This window comes from Podarcis erhardii, assembly GCF_964252035.2.
Source record: "Podarcis erhardii genome assembly, chromosome: 5".
Classification (NCBI taxonomy): domain Eukaryota; kingdom Metazoa; phylum Chordata; class Lepidosauria; order Squamata; family Lacertidae; genus Podarcis; species Podarcis erhardii.
In genome coordinates this window covers 4319145-4345230 of record NC_138509.1, presented here as the reverse complement: position 1 = coordinate 4345230, position 26086 = coordinate 4319145, and the positions used below count along the sequence as shown (strand labels likewise).

The window sequence follows — 26086 nt, the reverse complement described above, 5'->3', positions numbered from 1 at the left end:
GGCCTTCTGGCAGTTCCCTCACTGCGAGAAGCCAAGTTACAGGGAACCAGGCAGAGGGCCTTCTCGGTAGTGGCGCCCGCCCTGTGGAACGCCCTCCCACGAGATGTCAAAGCAATAAACAACTACCTGACATTCAGAAGACATCTTAAGGCAGCCCTGTTCAGGGAAGTTTTTAACGTGTGATATTTTACTGTATTTTTGGTTTCTATGGAAGCCGCCCAGAGTGGCTGGGGAGGCCCAGCCAGATGGGCGGGGTATAAATAATAAATTATTATTATTATTATTATTATTATTATTATTATTATTATTATTATTATTTGATAGGTGCACTGCAGGCAGAAATGGCAGGGGAAGCTTTTCCTGCTATGGTATCATAGAATCATAGAGTTGGGAGGGACCCCTAGGGTCATCTAGTCCAACCCCTTGCAATGCCGGAATCTCAACACACGGTCACCCATCCAATGAAAAACTTTTTTTATTGTTGCTGCTAAAGGCACAGATGGAAGCACGTTCGGGGAAAGGAATGTGGCAACTTGGTGCTTCAAATATAGGTCATGATTAGTGTAGAGAGACAACTTATCAAAGTATGCAAGAGGTTAGCAGAGTCACACACATATAGTGTGAGGGCCTAGAATAAAAGGGTGGGGGAGGGTGGAGGGTTCCCACCCTCTCTTTAGAGAGAAGGGAAGCATTGAACAAGCCATTCTTTGAAATCTTTAGATGAATAAATCAGAATCCTTTGACTAATTTCACATTGTAGCCGAGACATATTTAAATGGATGTATTTCTTAACCACCCCAGAAATTGGAACAAGTGCTCAATAAATAGCAAATATGATTTCACCTCTGCACAGACTTTGTGCAAACAAATGGGGATGGATGCTCAACAAATGGCTTCTCTGAAGGAGCCCTTGCTGGAGGCGGCGGCGGCGTTGCACAACTACAGCTCTCCTCACCATTGGACATACCTGAGGGCCACAGATTTCCTATCCCTGAGCTAAATCTCATTGCATCTTACTACCACCTGATGGGGGTTTAAGCATGGGTGGAAAAGTTGCTTGTCAAAAAGATACCCTTGAGCTAAACCCAACTCCACAAAAATTGCTCTACTCTGTCTTGAAATGCACACCATTGCACACCAGAAACTGGATGCTAATTCACCACTGTATAGACTAGTGGTATTTTCTCTCCAGGGATGTGGGTGGCGCTGTGGGTTAAAGCACAGAGCCTAGGACTTGCCGATCAGAAGGTTGGCGGTTTGAATCCCCGTAACGGGGTGAGCTCCTGTTGCTTGGTCCCTGCTCCTGCCAACCTAGCAGTTCGAAAGCACGTCAAAGTGCAAGTAGATAAATAGGTACCGCTCCGGCGGGAAGGTAAACGGCATTTCCGTGTGCTGCTCTGGTTCGCCAGAAGCGGCTTAGCCCTGCTGGCCACATGACCCGAAAGCTGTACGCTGGCTCCCTCGGCCAGTAAATCGAAATGAGCGCCGCAACCCCAGAGTTGGTCACGACTGGACCTAATGGTTAGGGGTCCCTTTACCTTTTTATTTTCTCTCCACCTCCCCACCTCCAGTTATTTATATGCAACTTTTTTCGCAAGTAAATCTGTTCTCAAAGCAGTCCACAGGGGGGAAAGTGGCTTACACCTCCCAGTCCTGTTCATGTTTATTTGGAAGTTCAATGTGAAGAAACAGGGGGGCATTGGGTGTCTTTTAGGGCACATTCCCCATTCATACGGGGCAATTGTGATGCCAGCAGATCTGATAAGTGTCTTGCAGACAGAAGGTCGCAGGTTCAGTCCTTGGTGTACTGGGATAGACTCCTGCCTGAAACCCTGGAGGACTCCTGTTGGTCAGCGGGTAGAGTAGACCATCCTGAGTTAGAAGGAGCAACTTACTTTGAGGGAAGCTGCCCAGACTGGCTGACAAACCCATTCAGATGGGTAGGGAACAAATTATTAATAAATTTCCAAGTCATAAGTTGAGTTTGTTGCTGTGAAAGTTGCACAGGGTTTAGAAAAATGTTGCAATGAACACATGAGGACTAAGCTGCAGTCAACTGGCAGGAAATCCAGCAGTCACTTCCTTCAGTTGTGTCTGTTTTGATTTCTGAGCTGATCAAAAATGTTCTTGGCTTTAATGTAAAAGATTGGGGAAGTGTTACCAGCATTCTTTTGAATGGCTATTAAAACAACTCATTTTAAATGAACTTAACTGTGGAGCACTTAGGTCCTATTTAAATGTAATGCCTTGTAAGAAAACTCACCTGTTTCCTGGACTTCCTTGCCTACACTTAGTGTTGGCGTGCCAGGGAGCGTGTGCCAGGGGAGCATGGCACCAGCATGTGACATTTGCAAGTAGAACAGTTGAACTTTAAGCATGGAACCAGTTTTATGGCATGCACCAAAGGCTGCCCCAGATGGCATCTGAATTAGGGATATTTACCTGGGAAAAATTCTGCAGATTTTCCAGGGACTTGTTTAGGATCGCAGCCTGATGGAGCCTGACCTTAAACATGTTCCCTTGGAAATTAAGTCCCACTGAGTGCAGGAGGACTTACTCCATTGTAAGCATGCTGAGAACTGTAGTTTTCACTGCCTCTTAATTTCAAGAAGATAAACACAAGCGCATAGCTTCCCAATGTGGATCAAAGGAAGTTGCTTCCCTTCCCCCTCCCTTTCCTGCCGGACTTCCCAGCTTGCCACATTTCCTTTCATTATTAACATTTTAAAATGCAAAGGTTTGCAGCTGTTTTCTCTAGATCATCTGTTCCCAAGCTGTAAAATGATGTGCATGGAGCTGGGGCTTAATTTGATCCAGTGCTTGCCAGCAGTGATGCCAAGGTTATTGGCCATTAATCTGTTGTTCAGTTTCCCATACAGACCAATGCTGGTGAGTCACTTTGGCCTTTGTGCCCTTTCTGATGCCCTGGGCATCAGCAAACTTTTTCAGCAGGGTGCCAGTCCATTGTCCCTCAGACCTTGTGGGGGGGCCGGACTATATTTTTTTTTTTGGGGGGGGGAGAACGAATTCCTATGCCCCACAGATAACCCAGAGATGCATTCTAAATAAAAGCACACATTCTACTCATGTGAAAACATGCTGATTCCTGGACCGTCCGCGAGCTGGATTGAGAAGGCGACTGGGCTGGCCCTGGCCCCTGGGCCTTAGTTTGCCTACCCATGCGCCTAGGCCGTAGAAAGGTATCAGCTGAGGGTAGGGTGAGTGATTGTATGAACACAATGGGCCTCTTACACAGTTGCAGAGGAATTATTGGTCCTCAGTGGGAAGGCAGCAAATTGACCAGAGCAGTCAACACAAGATTCTTTAATGTTTGTTTCTCATGACCCACTGACTCAGGCTTGCGGGATCTACTTTGTATTTTATTTGAAAGAACCTTATGATCCAGCAATAAGAGCCAGGTGCGGAAAATAAACACTCCGGATTAAAGAGCTGGGTGTGTTTGAGCAGCTGCTGAGCAGAGGGCTTTGCTTTGAGTGCCAGGACGGACCTGGGTCCACAGTCCTTCTGCCCACAAATCAGTTCCTTGACTTTTCTTTGTTTCAGCTGATTAATTTCCATTTGGGATTCATTTTCTTGTTGCCATTGTCAAACAATTGTGAGCCAGAAATCTTTGCCTATTTACTGTACGTTAGTCAGAGATCTCCCAGGAGGTCCCTATCTATGGCCTCCCACTCTTGCACTAACTGTTCTCCCATGTATTACTGTGGTGTCCATGCACATGCATTTAAAATTACTGTGCCATGACCATCTTTGGAACCCTTTGTCTTTATAGAAGATCTTCCCTGATCTTTCCTTTCCAGAGAGTCCCAAGGCAGGCAATTCACACTTTAGTTGTCTACCTTAAATGTGACCTCTTGCTTGTAGAGTAAAGGTTTGTGTGAAACAGTCTAATTTGAAAGCTGAATGGAACAACAGGTGAATGTTGTGTTGTTTATGTGAAGGTCCTTCTTGGGTTGTAAAAGTTTGCCTTGTAACCGAGCACGCACAGTCCATAATGCCGGATCCTGCTTCCTGTGAATTTATTGCTTCACTCAGCAACTGCCAAGTGCGCTGGGTTCTGCTGAGTTTGGCTGTTGTTTTGCCAGGTTGTGTTATGAGCGCAGCTTTTTGGCTAGAGGAATCTTCTCAGCTGAATTGATGCCGCTTCTTTAATTAGCTGGGAACAAAGTGGACTTCCTTCGTAAGCAGCATTGTGCTTTTTTCTTTTCTTTTGCTAGGAGTAGCTTAAACAACGAGGCTGAATTTGGGTTTAGGCTGTTGAAGTTGTTAAGCAGGGAAACACAAGGGATGGCAAAGGCAGAGGGGGGTGGCAATGGCAAAAGAGGAGGGTTTGCAAAGGGTGCATGTGAACAAAAGCAACTGCAGGCTTTGTTATGCTTGGATACTGCTGCTGCTGCTGCTGCGGCAAAATTTCTATCACACCTTTCTTCCAAGGGGACCCCATAGCTTATGTTCTCTTCATTTTATCTACACAAGAGCCTGTGAGATAGGAGAGAGCGATGGAGACAATGTCTGGCCCAATATCACCCATTGGACTTCATGGCTGAGTGGGGAGTTGAGTCCTGGTCCCCAGGTCCTGGTCCAGCACTAACCACTATACCTGAGATTGAGAACTATGGGGTCAAATGAAAACCAATAACCTCCCCTCCCAGAAACACTTTTAAAAGGCCATAAAAGGCCTGGTTAGAAAGAAACAGTTTGCCTGGTGCAGCAGAATCAAGGACCAGGGATGATGGGAGTTGTAGTCCAACAGCTTCTGGAGGGCCACAGCTTCCACGTCCCTGATGCAAAGTAATGTTAAAGTAAAAAGTGCTTTTGAACATGCAGAGTCCCTGAGACATTGCCCCCCTCCCACCTGACACGGAACAGCCTGATGTGGCACAGCAGAGGCCACGTTTTACCAGACCTGGTGAGAGATACCTGGCCATGAAGAGATGGCATGTAGAGAGTCTACAAAGGGGGTTGTTTTGATGAGTATTGATGAAGCATGGACAGTATTTAGTTTGAAATACAGCACTGAGGCATCTTCCATTTACAGACTTAGCAAATTGCTTGGGCTTCTCAGCATTGCAAGCTTTTGCGTAAGCATAGCAGATAGAATGCTAGACTTGGGTCGGGAGACCTAGATTCAAATCCTTGATTAGCTGTGAAGTGTATATGGTGACCTTGGGCCGGTCTCCAAATTTCTACCATATTTACCTCGGTGGCTGTTGTGAGGATAAATTGGAATAACCTTACAAGGATATTACCCGGGATAATCCCCAACCATTAATGACAAAATTAGCATGGGTAGTTTAAGCTGTATATTGAGAGTTTCTTTCTACTGGACACAAAAATGTGCTTTAAAGTGTGAGTGTGTGTGCATGAGAAAGGAAGCATTTTGTCTCTGGTTTCACTGAGATAATTTTCTCCCTTCTTTATTTTTCTTTTAACCACATGGTGGAAAATTCCGCAGAAGTTCCTTGGCTATAAAAGACACACACACACACACACACGTATGTTAAAATTCCACTATACTAAAGTGTGTATATTGTGGGAGAAGGCTAATACAGTAGTTCAAATGCATTGGGATTAGAAAGGTGTGGTTCAAAATTGGGCACGCAATTCGGAGACCTTTGGGTAAACACCTGCCTTTTACAAGTTACAATTTGAAGAGTTAAACTACGAAACCCAAAGCACAGAAAGAGACTTTCCGAAGCTTAGAGAGAAACTTTCAGAAGCTGGCTTGGGCAGAGTCTTTCTGTGGCTTCCCCTGGTTATAGTAGAATAGTGGAGAATTAGTAAATATGCTGCAGACACTGAACCTGGGAGCTATCCTATGTCACATCGCTAAAAACCCAATTCAGTAGAACTGGAGGAAGCCATTTATGCATGTTTACTCATAATTAAGTCTCATTGTGTTCAGTAGGGCTTCTTCGCAGGAGTGCGTTTAGGACTGCACCCATCAAATGATGGTTTGCTCCACATCAAGATAGGGAGCTTTTAATCCCCCTCAAGCTTAGGGAAAAGGGAATTGGGCTGCTATGAGCTCAAGGCTTGCTTCTGTTCACTTGTTTTCTGAATAGACTGGTTGTGTGTACTTCTTCCTGGCTCTTCTGTTGGGATACAACTTTCACCCTTTTGCTAAGTCCTCAACTTCATCATCTGCTCACTTTGTCTGGAAATAATGTCTAAGCTTCACTGGGAAGACAGTTGCTGTTATGCCTGAAATAATTTTCAAACTGCTCTGCTGCATTTGGAGAATGTACTGCAGTGGTAATTTGCCCGAAAACTCTCCTGCCAAGAAAGGAACTTGGAAAGTGTAAGAAAGTAATGGGGGGTGGGGGGTGGGGGGTGGGGGTGGTCTCCAGAACCGTGAAAGAAAATTGTACAGCTCTCTTATTTTATCCCAGGCTCAGTGAGAATTATTTTCTACATAGGCCCATTAAATTCCTACTAATGCCATTCAGACATTTGGGGATCTTGAGGAAATTAAATAACCCAGTTTACTAACTAGGGGAGCCTGTGTTTTATTGGTCTTTTCTTGGTGTTAGCATCTAGTCCGCTAGATGACATCACAAGGGATTGTTGCCTTAGGAGAGTGAGAAAAATTCTCAGGGATGACTCACACCCCGGCCATCACTTCTTTAATCTTCTACCCTTGGGCAGGAGACATAGAATAATCAGCCGTACCAACAGGCTAAAAAATAGCTTCTATCCATGGGCTGTTGGGCTGCTGAACAAAAAATAACATAGCGAAATTGACTTGCAAGGTGGTGTGTTGTTTGAGAAGAGATTGAGTGTTTGGGGGTGGGACGGAGGCTTGTTTAATTTCATTATACACAGGCATTATTATTATTATTATTATTATTATTATTATTATTATTAAAAGCTGTGCCTTCCCAGGTAACTAGCATAGCATAGCAAAACCCATGGCACAATGCCATTGATTTCTTTTCCAGCTGCTGTATCCTGGTGAACATCTCTGGTGGGCTAACCATGGTTCAGCAAGGCTGTTGGATTTGGACATAACACCAAGGCATTGTTAGAAAACAAGCCATGGCTCATAAGCCAACAGCAAACCATGGCTTAACATTGTGCTTTGCTGCCAGAAAGCAAGCCATGGTTAGCCTCTTGGATGGGTTCAGACATTCTGACAAATTACACTTTGGCTAAATCAGCTGTGGCTTATCATATGTGCAAGCCAGGCCATTATTCCCAAACTTGCCAGGCCTAGCTGGTTGCAGCTTGCTGGGGGAAAATGCACACAAACAGGAGAAGGGTGGAGCATGTTTTATCATCTTCTGCCTAGCCTTCCTGCACAGTCACTTGTGTTCCCCAAACTGTGCCTATCCTTCAAATTCTTAACAATTACCCAAGATGTTGCAAGTAATGCATTGCAGTTGGACTTCTGCAAACTGAAGCAGGGGTGGAATCAACTTTTGTCCTTTCTCGGATTGACCATCCTTTTTAACAGTGAGTTCTGTGGTCTTGTAATGATTTATTCCTCCTCCTTCCTTTTGCTTTTAAGCCGTTGCAGTGTAGATATGTGTTCCTTTGCATCAACATCTAGACAAAGATGTTCTGTTGGAAACATGGGGCTTTTCCAGGTTGAATGGGTCGGCTGCTGTTGCTGAACTGGTGAACTTGATCAAAAGAGCTTATTTATAAGAGCCACCAGCTATAATCCTTGGGGAGAAATAATCCCTAACGTATGCCCAGCTTGTTGGGAATATAAAAGAATAGGGAGCTGAGGTTGCTTACTGCATTCCAGATCCAGAGTTAATTTGATAAAACTAGGCCGAATGTGCTTTGGGTTGTTGGCTGGTGTCATGGAGGCGCAGTTTGCTCATCATTGACTCTTAAACAGCCCCCCCCTTGTGTTTTGGAGGTTAAGAGGGAAAAATGAAAATGGGCAAAATGATATGATCACTTTGTGGAGTTTTGATCTGTGGTAGTTTGTTCACAAATGGAATTCAACTCTTCATACTTCAGTCATGAGCCAATGGATTTATAAGTCTGAATGATGATAACTGTTACCACCAACGTCCACGGCAGTTTACAGAGTGACACCGCCAAATTAAAGGGCTCTGCCCTGAGGAGCTTACAAGCTAGAAGATTTTGCTTGAGGGTTAGGCAAAGGGGGAAAGAAAGCAGCCCAGGTAATAAGGATGCATATGAGAAAGTGCCATTGTATCAATCTAAGCCTTATTGCAGGTGGCAGATAGGGATTGAGATGGCCATGCCAAGGGCCTCATGGGAAAAGAGGGGTTTGAAGAAGGGGGGGGGACATGCTGTTGCCAAAATGGTGCCATCCAGCTGCTGTTGGACTCGAGCTCTCAGGCGCTGCAGGCGGCATGGCCAGCAATGTTAGGATAATAGTCTGTCAAGATTTGGAGGGCACCAGGCTGACTACCTTCATGTAGCTGTTCCTCCCTCCCCCCACAGATATTTATTAAAGTTTTCACAATCCAATAAAAATATTTTCTAGAACAAATAGAATCAAAATGACAAGAAAGAGAGGAGGAGGAGAAGAAAGGAACAGAGAAATAAGAAACATAAAATTAACACCAGTCATAATCATAATAAAACACAAAATTATATGTGTATAGCCCTCTGTCATAATTATGCCTTGATGGTCAATCCACATACAAAGAAGTGAGTCTTCCAGTGGATGTAGCTCTTCCTGGATCTCAAAGCGCTTTGGAAGCAATGGCCAGCCAGTTCGGAGACAGACGGAAAGGTACAACGAAGCACAGAAACTGCACTGGGTGTTGCTCATGTACCCAAACTGCAATTTCAAGTCTCTCCAGGATGGAGGTGGTACCTGTTTCCATTCTACAAATGGAGAAAAATGAGGCAAAGGTTGTCAGTCAATTGGATTTACTGTTTGTAAAAATCTCAATTCTTCTGGTTACCTCCAAGGAGTAAAAATCTCCAGGTGATCAGACTGAGAAGCTTTTGGACACGGGAGATGAGCTGGTCCTTGCTTTCTCTCCTGTCTCCTGTCTGCCAGAAATGATTGACACATGCCAGCAGGTGGGCTGGAAGAGAACCCATCAGAGGGCTGGTTACTTTGAGGGACCTCTTTGCAAGACTGTCTCTGACACGGCCAGGAAGTTCGCTGCTGCAACTCTCCAAGAGGGCTGCAACTATCCTTTATGCTCTCCTAAAAGTCGGGCAGTGCACCATTGTGGCTTCACTTAGGCGGAAGATACTATGTCCTCTGTCCCATAATTAGCCACTCTATTCAACATCATCATGACAGCTGCTGTTTTCCAATACTGCGAGGTTCAGACCTTGGATCAGAAATAACTGCAGCTAAAATTAAATAGCAGTTATCATCCGGCTTCCTTTTCCAAGCAGCCAGACTGCTGATGGCCATTAAGAAGAAACTTGATTGTTAGGATATAGAAAGCGGCTGCAGCGAACTTCAAGGTGCTGCTGGCTTTGAACTTCGGGGGTTTTTTGTCTGCTGTAGACAGGGAAATTGCAGCTTGTTTGTCTAAGAGTATTTTGTAAGGTGTGATTAAAAGGGAGGAAGGGGTTAAAAGCAATTTTTAAACATAGAATGGTAGAGTTGGAAGGGACCCTGAAGAGCAACTAGTCCAACCCCCTTCAATGCAGGAATATGCAGCCATCCCATATGGGGATTGAACCTGCAACCTTGGGGTTGTCAGCAGCACACTGTAGCCAACTTCTCATATTAACGGTATCTGAGGGCTAATTCCCTGTGGATTCTTACTGTGCTGTTATGTTAACATAGAGAGGAAGGAACCATGACAGTTGCCCCATGACTGCCATTCCTTTATCCATCTGTTATTGGAGCCTGGTGAGGTGGTGATGGCAAATAATTTTATTATCTATTCATTTTTAAAATAAAAAATATTGCCCTTCAATGCAAATATTTCCAGGGCAGCGCACAATGTTAAAATTATTTAAAACTGATCTCCAAGAGACAGTTGCTGGTGTCATCAACATCTCAACCTCCAGATGTTGTTGGACTCCAAGTCCCATCGCTTCAGACCATGGACCAGGCTGGCTGGGGCGGAGGGAAGGAGCCGGCTCGGTTTCTAAGGGCTCCCACAGAATTCTGTGTGACATAATAAGCAGGCTGTAACTTGAACTTGGTCCAGATGATGCTGAACCTCCTCCTTCCACTGGGGGACACTTGGGGCAGAGAGTAGGTTGGTGCCCTTGAGTGGTGTAATAGTTAGAGGGTTGGACTAGGACCTGGCAGACACGGGTTCAAATCCCCACATGGCCCAAAACCCTAAAATGTATTTTATGACATGAGCCAACAGTGTGACGCGGCAGCTAAAAAAGCCAATGTAATTTTGGGCTGCATCAATAGGAGTATAGCATCTAGATCCAGGGAAGTAATAGTGCCACTGTATTCTGCTCTGGTCAGACCTCACCTGGAGTACTGTGTCCAGTTCTGGGCACCCCAGTTCAAGAAGGACACGGACAAACTGGAACGTGTCCAGAGGAGGGCAACCAAAATGGTCAAAGGCCTGGAAACGATGCCTTACGAGGAACGGCTAAGGGAGCTGGGCATGTTTAGCCTGGAGAAGAGGAGGTTAAGGGGTGATATGATAGCCGTTCAAATATATAAAAGGATGTCACATAGAGGAGGGAGAAAGGTTGTTTTCTGCTGCTCCAGAGAAGCAGACACGGAGCAATGGATCCAAACTACAAGAAAGAAGATTCCACCTAAACATTAGGAAGAACTTCCTGACAGTAAGAGCTGTTTGACAGTGGAATTTGCTGCCAAGGAGTGTGGTGGAGTCTCCTTCTTTGGAGGTCTTTAAGCAGAGGCTTGACAACCATATGTCAGGAGTGCTCTGATGGTGTTTCCTGCTTGGCAGGGGGTTGGACTCGATGGCCCTTGTGGTCTCTTCCAACTCTATGATTCTATGATTCTATGATATAATCGACTTCTTATTTTTATTTCTATTCTTTGTATATTGTATTGTTGTTTTTATTGCTATGGCCGATGGCTGACGCAAATAAAGATTCACTCCTTCCTTCCCCACATGGCCACTGGGTGACCTTGGGGGCCACTGTCTCCCAGCCTAACCTACCTCACAGGGTTGCTGCCGGGATTGAAGGAGAAGGGGCAGATATTGTACACCACCTTGAGCTCCTTGGAGAAAAAAGAGAGAGATAAACGCAGTGAATGAATGAATAAAAAGTTGGTTTCTCCTACAGCAAATGGTTGATATCTCGGTGCATGTGGGTGGGGGAATAAAGGGGTTGCTATGGCTGGGGAGCGGGGGGACTCTTGTAGTAAAGGCACAGGCTCCCTTCAGTTTTTCGCACCCTGGGCAGCCTCCACACCCGGAAATCCCATGGAGGTGAAAGTGTGATGTGGGGCAGTTGCAGAGGCGCTCTTGCACCCCAGAGGTCTTTGCAGCGCTCAGAGCCAGGCTCTCCACACGGCATGATGACAGACTTACCTCACAAACCGGCAGCAAGAGGAGAAGGGCCTCCTCCCTCTGTTCAGGCTCGGAGAAAGTGGCGGAGGATTTGGCTGTGTTGCTGGCAGCCCGTTCTTCGTTCTTCGTGAGTTTTGCCCTGCCCTGCCATGTGCTTCTCTTCCACCCTCCTCTTCCCACCCCTCGCAACTGCTGCTGCCCGGCCGTCTCCTCCCATGTCACTGCGACCAAATTAACCCAGGCTTGCAGGTCAGTCCCTGTCCATCTGCCTCCCTCCTTTTTAGACATTTGGGACTGTCCAAGGCTGGTCTGCAGCAATACGTAGCCTTACATTCCAAGGGGCCGGAATGGCAGGCCTGCTTTGTAAAAAACGCAAGAAAACGGGAGGTAGGAAAATGTGTGACTCTCTACTAACAACCCCCCCCCCCCAACTTTTAGAACTACCTGCATGGAAGAGGAATATTTCCTGGCGGTGAACTTAACTTTTCCGTCCCAGAGCAAGTGGTAATGTGATGAGGTTTGGGAGTTTTCTTCATTGGGACATTTGATGCTCTCCTTGCCAGCTTAGTGCTTAGTTCAGAAATAGAGCACAGCTCAGCAGTCTTGGCAAGTGGGATTTAAAAATAAAAAAAATAAAATTAAGGACAGAGCATATTCTCTCTCTCCCCCACATCTGCCTGCTCTTTGTTGAATTGCAGAATGGGGAGGATCATTGGGCATGATTTATTTTTAGTTCCACATTTTAGTTCCTCTGCCAGCTTCCGAGTCCATGGGGGTGTTTGGGAAATGCAGGACATGATCTGTTCCAGAGATTGCAAATAGCTGAAGGTGGGGCGGGAGGGGAAGAGAAACCGAGGCCATTGATTTCAACAATAGAAAATGAGCTTGCTGATAACGACTGTATCAAAATGTGCTGTAATATGAGCCTGAGAGCATGCTTTGCGGTGGCGCAGTGATGCTAGATTGGCTCCGTCCGCACTCATTGTTTGCTGGCACAACAACAACACTTCAGATTAACTAGAGCTGTGTGTGCAAGTCTGTCCAAGTGCAGAGATCGTCATGATGTGATGATCACGTTTGCAGGAGTTGTTGATAATATATGCATAGGATTGCCACCTGAGCAGAAAGATCTGTTCCCATGGCTCTGGACCTGAAAAATACAGCATTCTGGCCTTCTGATGTTGGCAGAACAAGGCATAGGAGCAGGAGTTGGTTAAAGAGTTGGCAAACACCACCTTGAAATCCTTCATTGGTCTTAGTTTATAGCCATAACATTTTCCATGTATTTCCCTCCTCAAGCAGTTTTTGGGCTTGAAGCAATTACTCTAAGGCAAAACACTTTTGAGGGAGCTAAAGTTAGACTTGCTAAGAAAACAGCATTGAGATTGGCAGAGTGGGATCGATAAAAAATGGATATTTGCTAGGCCATTTTTGAAGTTTACAAACGTTTCGAACCCATTACTGGTTACATGCCAGGATGCAGTTTTGCTGACCAGTGCCATAAAATAATAGTTGGCAATTTTGCTTCTGTTTCTTTAGCAAAATTATGCTGTAGAAACAAGGAGCTTTATTTTATTCAGAACCCCCAGTTGCAAACTTCATCTGGCAAGCTGTTTGGAGGCCCAGTGGATTTTAAAAGGCCCACATGCAAAGTGCAGGATTGGCTTTGTGGTCTGTGCCTCATTCTTGAGGAATCCAGATATGCTTCATATCCTGCCATAATTTGGAATGAGCTCACATTTGAGTACAGTCATGAGGAAACCTGCTGTTAAATCATTGTACGCTCATCCCCTGGGGACTTGGTTTTGGCGTCCTGCACAAACGTTGCGTGTCTGTTATAAGAATTATAATTCTCATCCATTCAGCATGTGGGCAAATGGAGGTGTTCCGTTATTGTTGGAGATGTTCTCTGCTCCCGAGTAATCCAACAGCAGGAAAAAGGCGGCGTATTTGCTCTCTGCCCCCCTCCAGTGTCCAATATATGGGAGAGGAAGGTTAGAGCTGAGTGGATGTTTGAAGATAGAAATGGAAACATACAATTGTAGACTTGGAAGAGACTCCAGGGATCATTTAGTTCAACACACTGTGATGCACCAATCTCAGCATCCATTTTGAAACCATACCAGACCCTGCTTACCTTTGTAAATGTGCTAGTGGTTTTATTGATGCACCACTCAGAGGAATAGATTGTTCTTTACGTCTGAAATTTTAAACCAACAAGCTTGCTGGTCTCAGACATGGCTGTGTGCCTCATTATATGGGCCAGCTAAAGTCTCTCTTGTTTTCCCATTTAAATCTCCTTATTCAGCTTGTGCTAATTAGGGCAGCAAATAATTGGTGTGAAGTACAAAGCACTGTGAACACTTGACAGCTCATGTTCTCTCTTCCCTTCCCACTCTGCAGAGGATCCTAGGAGACTTTTGCCTTCTTCACTCAGTGTTAGAAACTGAGGTATGAAAGCAAGGAGCTAAATGGAACCTTAAACCTAGGTTACGGGCGCAACAACAGAATGTCTAGGCGCACTTTTTAATAACAAGAATACAAAGCTGAAAATGAAGGAACTCAAGCTAAAGTCTTATGTTCATTTTTCACACACCCCTACTACTCTTTAAGAGCAGGGGTCAGCAAACTTTTTCAGCAGGGGGCCAGTCCACTGTCCCTCAGACCTTGGGGGGGGGGGCTGGACTATTTTTTTTTGGGGGGGGGAATGAACGAATTCCTATGCCCCACAAATAACCCAGAGATGTATTTTAAATAAAAGCACACATTGTACTCATGTAAAAACACCAGACAGGCCCTACAAATAATCCAGAGATGCATTTTAAGTAAAAGGACACATTCTACTCATGTAAAAACACACTGATTCCCGGATCATCCGTGGGCCAGATTTAGAAGGTGATTGGGCTGCATCCAGCCCCTGGGCCTTAGGTTGCCTACCACTGCTTAAGAGGGTCTCTTCTCCAGTCTTCAGAGAGTGGGGTGGGTGGCAGAAAAAGGTCCTTGACTTCCACTCTGCAGTTTTAATCTGAAATCTGTGCCCAGAGCTCAGAACCTGCTTGCACTAATGAAATTCCCTGCTACAAAATGTGCCTGGAACAATGAGAGTTTTGAACACTGCCTTCACTTCAGCCTGAAGGTCTACAGAACTTGTAAGCACCTTTTAAGTACGGAAAGTGGGGTTTTCACAGTCGCTCTCACGCTGCCCTCCTGCTAAATAACTTTCTTTTAAAAGGCGCTTTCGGACTTTCAGGTGAAAATGTGGAACAGTCCAGCCTCTGCACTGATCCAGAATGCCCGGGAATGAATTTCTTGTTTGAAGGGGCTGCCATGCTGAAAATCAGCCTGCAGGTGGAAAGCAGGCCTGTCAGGGAGGAGGAGGTGATTTGTGACATGGGACGCTTTAAAATTATCCATTTCCTTATCGCCTTCTGCACACAGATCTCATGGAGATGTATGAGATACAATAGAAAGAGTTAAAAGCAACATAGAAAACTGAGCAGTTTCCCTACTTCCATGTGTTTTGAGGTGTACAGTTCTAGAACAAATGATACTGTACACTACACACAAACACACACATATACCCTTACTCCCTGGTGAGACTCAAGGTAACTTACCGATAAAAGCAAGAACTGTTCAAAACCTAGAAAAACACACACACACTTTCTTGTATGTTTTAATTGCCTTACTACAGAACTAGATGTGATGACACATAGTTGTCACTAACAATGGCAAGCTACTTTTATTTGTTTGTTTGTAGCCTGCCCAGGGATGCCAACTTGAATAAAATACTGCGGGGGCCAAGGTAAGCTCCACCCCGCATAATCGATCCCATGATGCAGTGCACACACACCATTTGAATGGGAATGCCCATCAAAGCCGCCCAGAGTGGCTGGGGAAACCTAGCCAGATGGGTGGGGTATAAATAAAAAAAAAGATTATTAAATTATTAATTTTTTTATTGTGGGGGCCAAAGCCCCCACTGTCCTTAGGAGTTGGCTCCTATTAAGCCACCCATATGTAATAATTAGCTATGAAACTATGTGCTGTGATGTCCTCATGTTTTTCCCTATCCTAGTTCCAGGTGGAATCTAGATACATATAAAAAAAGGTTCTAAACTTCGCCATCTAGTGTCTTTGCAGTTAAAGCACACTTAAAACGTTTTATTTGCAGCTGTATAGCTGAGTCTTGTGCCGTAGGTAAGTCAACTTGGTGTTTACTACAGAACTGCTAAATAGCACTTACTTGTCAGCTTTGACCTCACTCAAAAGGAGCTCCAACTACCTTGTGTGTTGTGTGTTGTGACATCATCTCTCCAGTGCGTCATCTGATGGCTCCGGATAATATGAGGGGGAATGAAGCGAAGGGAGAAATAGTCTCTGGCTGTGTACACACCATACATTTAAAGCACATTCGCTGCACTCCCGAATCCCAGGAATTGGGAATGGGAATGGGAATGGTAGTTTTGTGGGGAGGACGCTACAGTTCCCAGGGTTCTTTGCAGGTGGGGGTGTGTGTGCTTTAAATGTCTTGTGTTTCCACAGCCTCAAAAAGGCAGCTGCGGATTAGGAGGGCTGCAAACAGCCACAAAAGAGAGAGTGAGTTTCTGTGTGTTTGTGTGTGTGTGAGAGCAGGGGAGCTATTCACTAAAACAATTACATTCCATGCAAAAATGAACCTGAGGAATGTTTGGCTCTACTCTGAATAAAAGTGAAGCAAATGGACAAACTGTGCATTTACTAATGTCTGTTGGGTTTCCCTTTTTTCCAGTGACTGACCTGCAAGAAGAGGGTAAAAATGCTATCAACGCGCCGATGTCCCCTGCTCTCCCTGATCTGCACCCGGAAGATACTTTACTCGGTACAGTATATAAATGCTACTTGTGGATTAAGAGATCAAAACAAAAGAGCTTCAGTTACTGTGAGGGGGAGAACAGAGGGATCAGGCTTGACATAATCCATCTGGAAGAGTGCCAGTCAAGTGCTGGAGTTTTGTGGCGCAGCTTCGCTGTCTTTTCCATCATCTGGGGTTGAGTCCCAGCATGCAGTTCTTTCCCTCATTTTAAAATACAGCGCTGCATGGCAGTGTCTGGTGAAAAAGCACTGCAGTTCCACAATCAACATGATTGACTGGAACGGGAGTGCTAGCATTGCAACCAGGAAAGCTAATGTAATGTCTGAACGCAGCCTGAGAATCAGGGGGGAAGCCCTGACAATACAATGGAGTGACTGGAACAGGAGGAGAGAGACAAACTGTTGTCTGGGGAGGTCACTTCCTGGTTCACGCTGGAGAAGCTATTTTAAAATGTTTCCCAAGTGGAGCAGAGTGACGCCGATGGTGAAATCCAGGATTTTAATCTGGCTTGGATTGGGCAACTGTGTGCTCATCCCACTCGCTCTCAAAACACTAGTAGTGGCAAAAGAGCAACACTCCTTTTCTTTGCATCCCAGTTCTCATTTAATGTAAAGCTATTAAAAAAATTAAAACCCATGGCAAGCCTGCTAATGCAAACTCCAAGCCAAATGCAAAAGGGGCAGTGACTGCGGAAGAGCTGATTTACAACACCCCTGCAGTGTTGTGCAACCTCAGTGTGTTACACCTCTGCATTGTTATCCATGACTCTTATCTCCCATTTTTGTGTGTTTTACTAGAGGAGAAGCATCTACAACAACCCTTTCATTTTAAGTTTTCCCTGGCCCAGCTGAACAGTCCATCATTATTGTGAATTGTGATATGTTAGGTTGTTTCTTTTGCATGCTGAATATTGTACTGTTGTTTTGTTGTGTGTTAACTTGGTGTTAATTTAATTAGTGTGGTGGCATATACAGTAAGTACTTTACATAGATAGATAAATCAATAAATACTGCATAGTTTGTTGGCACACCTCTATTGCAGGCTTGAGGGCTGGGCTAAGAGACAGTAGCTTTCAGCAGCCCTAGGATGCAGTCCAGTGTTGTTGTTTTCAGGTGAGAGATGGGGTTCCTTATATTGCCTCCCAGGCCAACCAAATAAGCAGTTGCTTCACGTAGCCTCGTGCTCCATTGACTCACAGACTGGTTGTACTTTTAAATGTTCAGAAAAAGTGCACATGATGTTCCAAGATAGAGTAGGAAATCTTGTCCCTGGTGCAAACTTCCTGTCCCCCAGATAACAAACGCATGTCGGGAAAAGACTGCAACCTTTTGCTGCAGGGCCCACTCATATAACTCTGAATAGATTCAGCATCATAAGGATATCAACCGAATGAGTCTACTAGAACAATGCCTTGTGCCCTCTTCTTTTTTTAAAAAAGAAAGGGATATTCATTTATGGACCTCTCTGGGAAGCATATTCTATGATACAGCAAATATTTATTGCTCATCACCACAGACCGTTGTAAAACATGGATAAGTATACATTTATTTAAGATAAAAACAAAGTTAAAATAGACACCCGGGAATTACACTTACTTTGAGTCTAATCAAATTAATGAGTCACCTTTATAGTCCACTGCCATTTGATTCAAAGTACTTGTTCGGATTTCTTGGCAAGAAAAAAACTCATTTTAGCAAAAGCAAGGCTTAAGTGTCGAAGGAAGCCTTCCTTGTGCGAACCCCCACCCAGGTTTGGGAACGGCATGTGCGCCTTGGCTTCTGCATTCTGCTGTGCTCTGCATCTGCACTGCGGAGGGGGGAAGGGGAGGCCCCTTGGCACCCTGTTTCAGCATCCAGCTGCAGCCGTGAATCCTCAGCCATGGGGCAACCCCATGCTTATTGTGTGACAGCCTCTGGACTGGAGCCACTCTGTCCAGGGGTATGTTCATTAGCCATGGTATTTGGAGGGTGCCTTCAGGCAGATTCACTCTCCCCCTCTCTTCTTCTTTTTCTTTTTCTCCTCCTCCTCCTCCTTCTCCTCCTCTTCTTTTTAAAAAGAGAAACAAAGATCTTAGTAACCCACTCCACAAGACTTTCGTGAGGACAACCAAATACAGTGGTACTGTGGTTCTCTAACTTAATCTGTCCTGGGAGTCCGTTCGACTCCTGAAATGGTTCGAAAACCAAGGCATGGCGTCCAGTTGGCTGCAGGAGCTTCCTGCACTCAAGCGGAAGCCATGTTGGATGTTCAGCTTCTGAAAAACATTCACAAACTGGAACACTCACATTCAGGTTTTTAAGTGTTCAGGGGCTGATTTGTTTGGCAGCCAAACCATTCGGGAACCAAGGTTTGACTGTACGGAAAATAAAACATTCTTTGTGAGTTTATTATAGGACTCCCAAGTCCACTGACACAGTAAGTTTTCCATTGGAGCATAGTGGCAGTCCTCACTCTCTGCCATCTTAAGACAATAAAGAAAAGGGTTCTGGCTGGATGATGAAAAAGGAACTGATCACCCACTTGCCGCTCTGAGGAGCTGTGCCTTGAGGACCAGAAGGGTCAGGTCAGCGTGTTGCAGGCCGTGTGATCGAAAGGCCCGTTCACAAAAGGGTGTGGCCAGTTTAACTTTGAGGAAACTAGCCCTGTGTGATCTTGCATCCTTCGACATGTCACGTCCCCGTGATGGCTTGATATTGCTTCTAACTTTGTACCATGACTGGGTTCTTCCGCTTATGAATCTGGCTTTTGAGAACCCGTCTCCAAGGCAGTGTGCTTGTGTGTGTGTCCCCTGATGGCTCTAACTCAGCGCTTGTCTTCTAAACCGGCAGAGGAGAATGAAGAACGCACCATGATTGATCCCAACTCAAAGGAGGAAGCCAAATTTAAAGAACTCATCAAGGTAAGGGCTTCATTGATTAGTAGCTTTGCCTTTCTCTGCTGCAAGAACACACACACTTTTCCAAATTGGAGTGGAAAACTGGCTGGATTTGCAGCTGCTGCCTGCCTGGAGGTGGTAGAAAGGACAGTACTATTTCAGATTCAATGCAGGCAGGCAAATCACATTTTTAATGCACCCCCCCCATTAAAAAACAAAATTGCACAGGCAGGAAAGTTGCAGCATTTCTGTGAATCATTCTCTGTGACTTTGGTTCCACAGAAGGAGTCGCCATCAAGTTGGAGATAAAAGTGGGTCCTGAGAAACGAAGCTATTGATATCTGGTGGTGATACCTTCCAAAGCAAAGTCCCCGAAAATGCAGCTTAGTCTGTACAGTGGTACCTTGGTTTACAACCATAATCCGTTCCAGAGGTCCAGTTGTATAGTAAAACAGGTTGTAACCCAAGACGCGCTTTCACCAATTGGGCCTCTTCCTCCAAAAAAACAAACAAACAAACAAAAGGTGTAATCCAAAAAAGGGGACACACACTTCCAGGTTTGACGTGGTTGTATTCCAAAACGGTTGTAATCCAAAATGGTTACAAACCAAGGTACCACTGTATTTGTCTGTCGCCCGAGGAAGCAAGTGCGTGGTAGATTCAGAGCTGCCGGCACTGTGTGTGTTTGGAAATGATTAGAACATTAACTGTCATAGCTTTGGGCAAGACCAACTGTAGAATCAAGTGCAGAACAGAAAGAGAATATCTTCTTACTGGGCTAAAGGAAGTTCTCCCTGGGGTTATCAGTAATAGCTGACTTGCAAGTTTTTCCATAACTTGGAAGGTAGCTCAGATGGAATAACAGGATCATTTTTAATTAAATAGCTTAGACTAGTTTGAAAGAACTGGTGGTAGTCAATAGAATGCATCTTGAATTAAGTTCTGTAGTGCACAATCTATTGCACAATGGCTTTGCAAATCTTTTTGGAATTATGCACACCCAAGTAATTTACAGAACTTCAGGACTGGCAAATCACCTTGCCTGAAAAATCTTATCTCTTTGCACAGAGCCATAATTTAGCCTCCCATAAGCTGTATTTTATTTAGACCTCTTAATCCACAATCTTCCGGGTACAGATCAGGGAGAGCAGGGGACATCGGCGCGTTGATAGCATTTTTACCTTCTTCTCGCAGGTCAGTCACTGAAAAAAAAAAAAAAAAAGAAACCCAGAAGACATTAGTAAATTCCCAGTTTGTCCATTTGCTTCGCTGATACTGATATTTTTTAGTTGGTTCACTAGGGTATAGACTAGGTCTAGTTGGTGAGCCAGATGGTTATCTCCCCACCTTTTGTGGGCTACGTTCTGACTGGTGGGTGGAGCTGCCCACCTGTCAATCACTTGATGTTGCAGTGACATCAGACGATCCTTTTTTGCCTGCATGGGGCTTGCAAGTGTTTTGCAAGGTGCTATTTTTGTGAAATGCAGCCAAAGAATTTAATTCCAATACAGGAAATCTGGCACCATAATAAATTTCTTAGTTTCCCAGAAAAGTCTGCTTGACTTGAGCCCCCCCCCCAAAGGATAGATAGAACGAAATAATGTATTAGGACCAACCAAGTAATCTATGTCTTTCCTTTATTGTGCCAGGTTTTAATTGACTGGATAAATGATGTCCTGGTTGAAGAAAGAATCATTGTCAAGCAGCTTGAGGAGGATGTCTATGATGGGCAGGTGCTACAGAAGCTCTTGGGTGAGTGGCGGCTGTAGGCAGGTGGCAGTGGACTGAGGGCTGGAGCTGGACCGAGGGGAACCTGGGTTTGAATCACCACTCAGCCATGTTGGTCGCTGAGGAACAGCAGGCTTTGCTAAACCAAAAGGGCTGTGTTTTGGACTTGAGACTAATGAAAAGGAGGCAAATGCTTCCATTTTTGATTGACCGTAGTTCAACGTTACAGTATTTCCATAGCTTCAACTGGTCGATCTTAAGTATGTTTTTTTGAGGCAAGCCAACTGCGCAAACCGTGGTTTGAGACTAATGAAAAGGAGGCAAATGCTTCCATTTTTGATTGACCGTAGTTCAACGTTACAGTATTTCCATAGCTTCAACTGGTCGATCTTAAGTATGTTTTTTTGAGGCAAGCCAACTGCGCAAACCGTGGTTTGAGATGGGGCAAGCTTTGATTAATCAAAAAGTGGAAGCAAAAGGCTCTCCCTGTGGCCATGCCAGATGAGGAGAGAGATGGTTCTCATAATGCTAAATCAGGGGTAGGCAACCTAAGGCCCAGGGGCCAGATCCGGCCCAATCATCTTCTAAATCTGGCCCATGGACAGTCTGGGAATCAGCATGTTTTTACATGAGTAGAATGTGTCCTTTTACTTAAAATGCATCTCTGGGTTATTTGTGGGGCCTGCCTAGTGTTTTTACATGAGTAGAATGTGTGCTTTTATTTAAAATGCATTTCTGGGTTATTTGTGGGGCATAGGAATTCATTCTTTCTTTCTTTTTCAAAATATAGTCCAGCCCCCCACAAGGCCTGAGGGACGGTGGACTGGCCACCAGCAGGGAACCAAGCCAGGAAGTTGCAGTTAACCATTCCTTGGTTAATGTATTTCAATCAGGCCTGTGCATGAAGCCGCGGCTTATGATTCTTTGCTTGTTTGAAAGCCTTTAACCACCATTCCCAGTTCACGGGTAATGGGAAGCTATACTTTACTGCCACTTGACTCTCATGAAGGGATGAGCAAAGGGGGCTTCCAGGTGCAGATCCTGGTTTATGAAGCCAGGATTTGAGTGGTGTGAACCAGGTGAATGAGACCGCCTTAGTTCCTGGTCTATGACAGCTTGACCTCAGTGGTCCATGACTGATTACTGTGATATGCTTTATGTGGAGCTGCCCTTGTATCTGGTCTGGAAGCTTAAATGTTTGCAGAATGCAGGAGCCCAAATGCCTTAAGTACTGTCTGATCCCTTATACTCCACCTTGATCACTGAGATCCTCTGGTGGGTCACTCCTGGTGGTTCCCCACATCCCTGGGGTTTAGTTGGCCTCCGCTGGGGACCAACCCTTTAGTACTGCAGGCCCTGTCCTGTGGAACTCCCCAGCACTGGGCATTTGGCAGAAACCACCCCTCCCTTCTTTCAGACATGTTTTGGAAACCATCTTTGTTTATGGACAGGCCTTTGAAATATGAATTTTCTCTTTTTAACCAATCACATTGGATTTATTGATGTTTTTACTGGATACTTTTGTTGATTTTATTCTTATTGAAATATACCGCATTTTTCGCACCATAGGACGCACCGGACAATAGGACGCACCTTGTTTTAGAGGGGGGAGAACAAGAAAAAAAAATCTCCCCCTCTCTGCCCAGCGCCCCTTCAGCGAAGCGGCAGGAGGTGCTGCGCAGAGAGGGGGAGAATTTTCCCCCTCTTGTTTTCCCGCTCTAAAACACGGTGCCATTTAAGATGCGTTCAGGCGGCTACCTTGGAAGCCTGGAGAGCGAGAGGGGTCGGTGCGCAACGACCCCTCTTGCTCTCCAGGCTTCAGGTTCCTTTTGACCTGCTCTTTGGGGCTGGCGGGGGGAAGCCCACCACCAGCCCCAAAGAGCAGGTCAGGGAGCAGCGGAAAGGCGCAGCGGAGAGGCTGCTGCCATAGCCGCGCGTCACCTCTCCAGCCAGGAGAGGGTCACGGGGCTATGGCGTCTTCGCTCCATAGGACGCACACACATTTCCCCTTCATTTTTGAAGGGGAAAAAGTGCGTCCTATAGAGCGAAAAATTTGGTAGGTGTGGCTTATAACCATCTTAAAATATAAATAAAATTTAATTTTAAAAAGCTGATGGGTTTGTACTTGGCCAGGTGAGGAACTGGCTGCAGGGGGTCCATGTTCCCCATCCCTTTTGCGCTACCTGAAGAATCTTGTCTCTGCTTGTCTGTTTTCCCAACCCAGAGAAACTAGCTGGCCGTAAGCTCAACGTGGCCGAAGTGACACAGTCGGAAATAGGCCAGAAACAAAAGCTGCAGACTGTCCTGGAAGCTGTCCACGATTTGCTGAGACCCCATGGCTGGGCTATCAAGTGGAACGTTGACTGTAAGAAGCTCTGGGTTGGGTTTGCCGTGGCTCCAGGGCAGAGTTGCTCCCCTGCCAGCCCCTTTTGTCTCCACTCAGATAGCAAGACTGGGGAAGATCTTTGCTTGAGACCCTGGAGAGCAGCTGTCAGTCCAAGTAGACAGTACTGGTCAGGTAGACGCACATCTGTGTAAGGCAGGCTGGTGTGATCACAGAAATCCCCCCCTCCCCGCCCTGGCATTGGGCAGGTTAGCAAAGGCAAAGCAGTCTTCTGCAACTCGTGTAAATTATACAAAATGGCTTGATTTGTGTCATTTAGCTCATTTTGCCGCTCATGGGGAAGAGCAAGTTGCCATACAGGACACTGAGCCCCCCCCCCCCACTCAAAGCTCTTATTGGGACACCATTCTGATGTCAGTTTTCATCTGCTGTTCCCCATATGTTCCAGCGTATTTTTGTACCCGTGACTAAGAACCTGCTTTTTTCAACTCCTCGAGTGGTTTAACAGTCAATCCCTCTTGAGAATTGTAGCTCTGAGAGGGGAATAGGCACCCTTGAAAAACTACAGGTCCCATAACTCTTTGGGGGAAGCCATGAATGTTTAAAGTGGTCCCATGGCGCTTTCGGTGTGTGGTTTGAATGTGACCTGAGAGAGACCTGGGGATGCAGGCAGAAGGAATCGGGGAGAAATAAAGATGCCCCCAGGTAACTCGCAGTTGCCGTGGTTGGAGGTTGGAGTACAAAAGATGTGCCATTCTGAAGAAGAGGCTCTGCGGAAGACAGTGGAGAGGCAGGGTTCTTGCGGGCCCCTGGAGGCAGAGGGTCAACCCCAGATCACTGATCCAAAACTTACCCAGAAAATGTTTTCCCTCAATTGCCTTTTAAAATTTGTGTCTCTCTATATACCTGTGTTTCCCTCCAAGCAATCCATGGCAAGAACCTGGTGTCCATTCTCCACCTGCTGGTAGCTCTGGCGATGCACTTCCGGGCTCCCATCCGACTTCCTGAACATGTTTCTGTGCAAGTGGTTGTCGTAAGGGTAAGGGCCTGTTGAAACCTTATGTATGTATTTCCTACAGTTTTCTGAAAGTTGGTTGCACTTTTTTAGAGATCCTTCTTTCCCGAGATTGACTTGGGAAATGTGTTTTCCCAGTGGAAATATGGTACACACACCCGACTCCCAGCTGGGGAAAGGGAGCTGATCCCTTAGATACAGAGTGCCTTTTGGATTCCAGAAATCTGGGAGCAAAGTGGCTCTTCTGGATTCTGCAGAAATCAAGGAAGGGAAAAGCAGAAAAGCAAGGGTTGGGTGCCCCTATCTTCTGTGCATGGAAGCACCCCTGTTTTTCTTGCCTGTGGCTGTTAAGAGCTGCGTACATTTCATAATTGATGAAGGTCTGTGCTATGTTTGGATTTTATTTTTTTTTACTTCTGTATTGATAACAGCTGTAGCTGCAATATGCTAAATAAACAATTTGCTGATGGTGGTTGTTTTCTGTGACTTGATGTTACTTCTTAGGGACTGTGGGAGAAGAAAACAATTTGCCATAAACAGCACCAGTAGACAGATTGATGTGTAACTTTGCAAAGTCCCCAAAGGTGCAGGGCAATTTCCTCGCATCTATAAACTCTCCACTGAATGTGAGAGATTAATACATCTCCCTGGCTTCAGAGGTCTGTCTTTCATTTAAAGCTGTGGTCACTTGGGAGTGGGATGAAATTGTTTTGCTGATGGCAAAGGAGAGTGGGCCTGACTTTGGCCTTTGCATTTTCAAAGATGCCTCCTTGCTTGATTATCTCCATTTGTTGGAGGAGGGAAAAATAAAAGACTTCTGACAGGAGAAACAATCCACATAGCAACATGGTGCAAGCAGGGCGTCAATCTCCTTTGTTGCTTTTAAAAGTGCAGTATTTTAGAAAGGCACCACTAGGTGGCACAACTTTTAGGTTAAGCAGGGATTTCAGAGCCTGCACGAATGCTTTCTCTTGCTCAAGAGGAGCAAAAGAACACATATTTTAGAATGCTTCTTTGATGCATTTGTATGGTAATTTGCCATGGGCCAATACAGATTCTGACAGAGAAGAAGAGTTTACAAAGGACTTTACCTTAAATTGGAACACTACTTTTATCTTTTTCTTTCTTCTTTGGAACCATCAGCTAATAATCAAGGCTGTCATCTTCTTAAGGAACTCCTGTTTGTTTTAACCAACTAACTCTTTGTTTCAGCTGTATGTAGATTTAATCAGTCAATTTGAAGAAAAAAGGGTGTTTTTATTTTTAAGATAATGCATGTCTGATGATGTGGTAGACAAGCGGTGCGCTTCTTCTGTTTGTGAGAGAAGAGGGCCTTTTCAGAGATGGGCAACGACCACCCATAGCTTTCATTTGTACTTTAAATGAAAAATAATGGGCACTGAGATGCTGTTATTGCTTTTACATGATTGACACCTACATTTGTGATGGTGGCAAGCAGCCTTTTCAGTCACAGTTCAAGCAGAATTTAGTGTTGTGCCACAAGCATTCTCCTTTCTGTCTTCCAGAAGCGGGAAGGTCTTCTCCAGACAGCCCAGGTCACAGAAGAGCTCACCACCACCACAGAGTAAGCCCTTCTCCTACACCAGGGGTCCCCAAACTAAGGCCTGTGGGCTGGATAAGGCCCGAGGGACTCGTTTATCCGGGCCGCGGCGACCCCTGCCGCCTGCTGCTGCCGCCCGCTCTTACCGGTGCTGCGCTGCATGGCTGCGTACTTCCGGGTCAGAGGAGCACCAGAAATAGCTTGTACACATGTGCAAGCATTATTTCCGGTGCACATCCGAGTTGGAGGAGGCCTGTGCAAATGCGCACAAGC

General features: G+C 45.4%; 1 protein-coding gene across 3 annotated transcripts in view; it reads left to right on the top strand.

Annotated features, from left to right (window-relative positions):
* The window catches only part of PARVB (parvin beta), a 40522-nt gene that overhangs the window by 1907 nt on the left and 12529 nt on the right, over positions 1 to 26086 (top strand). The window contains exons 1-7 of one of the 3 annotated variants that reach the window (XM_081861016.1): positions 7373 to 7476; positions 16207 to 16296; positions 19119 to 19189; positions 20815 to 20917; positions 23118 to 23258; positions 24161 to 24276; positions 25779 to 25837. In XM_081861016.1, coding sequence (XP_081717142.1) covers position 7476; positions 16207 to 16296; positions 19119 to 19189; positions 20815 to 20917; positions 23118 to 23258; positions 24161 to 24276; positions 25779 to 25837 — 581 coding nt within the window. In that variant the 5' untranslated portion in view covers positions 7373 to 7475. Of the gene's footprint in view, positions 1 to 7372; positions 7477 to 11709; positions 11826 to 16206; positions 16297 to 19118; positions 19190 to 20814; positions 20918 to 23117; positions 23259 to 24160; positions 24277 to 25778; positions 25838 to 26086 lie in introns of those variants that run through there. The other 2 variants (XM_081861018.1, XM_081861017.1) reach the window with 2 other exon arrangements.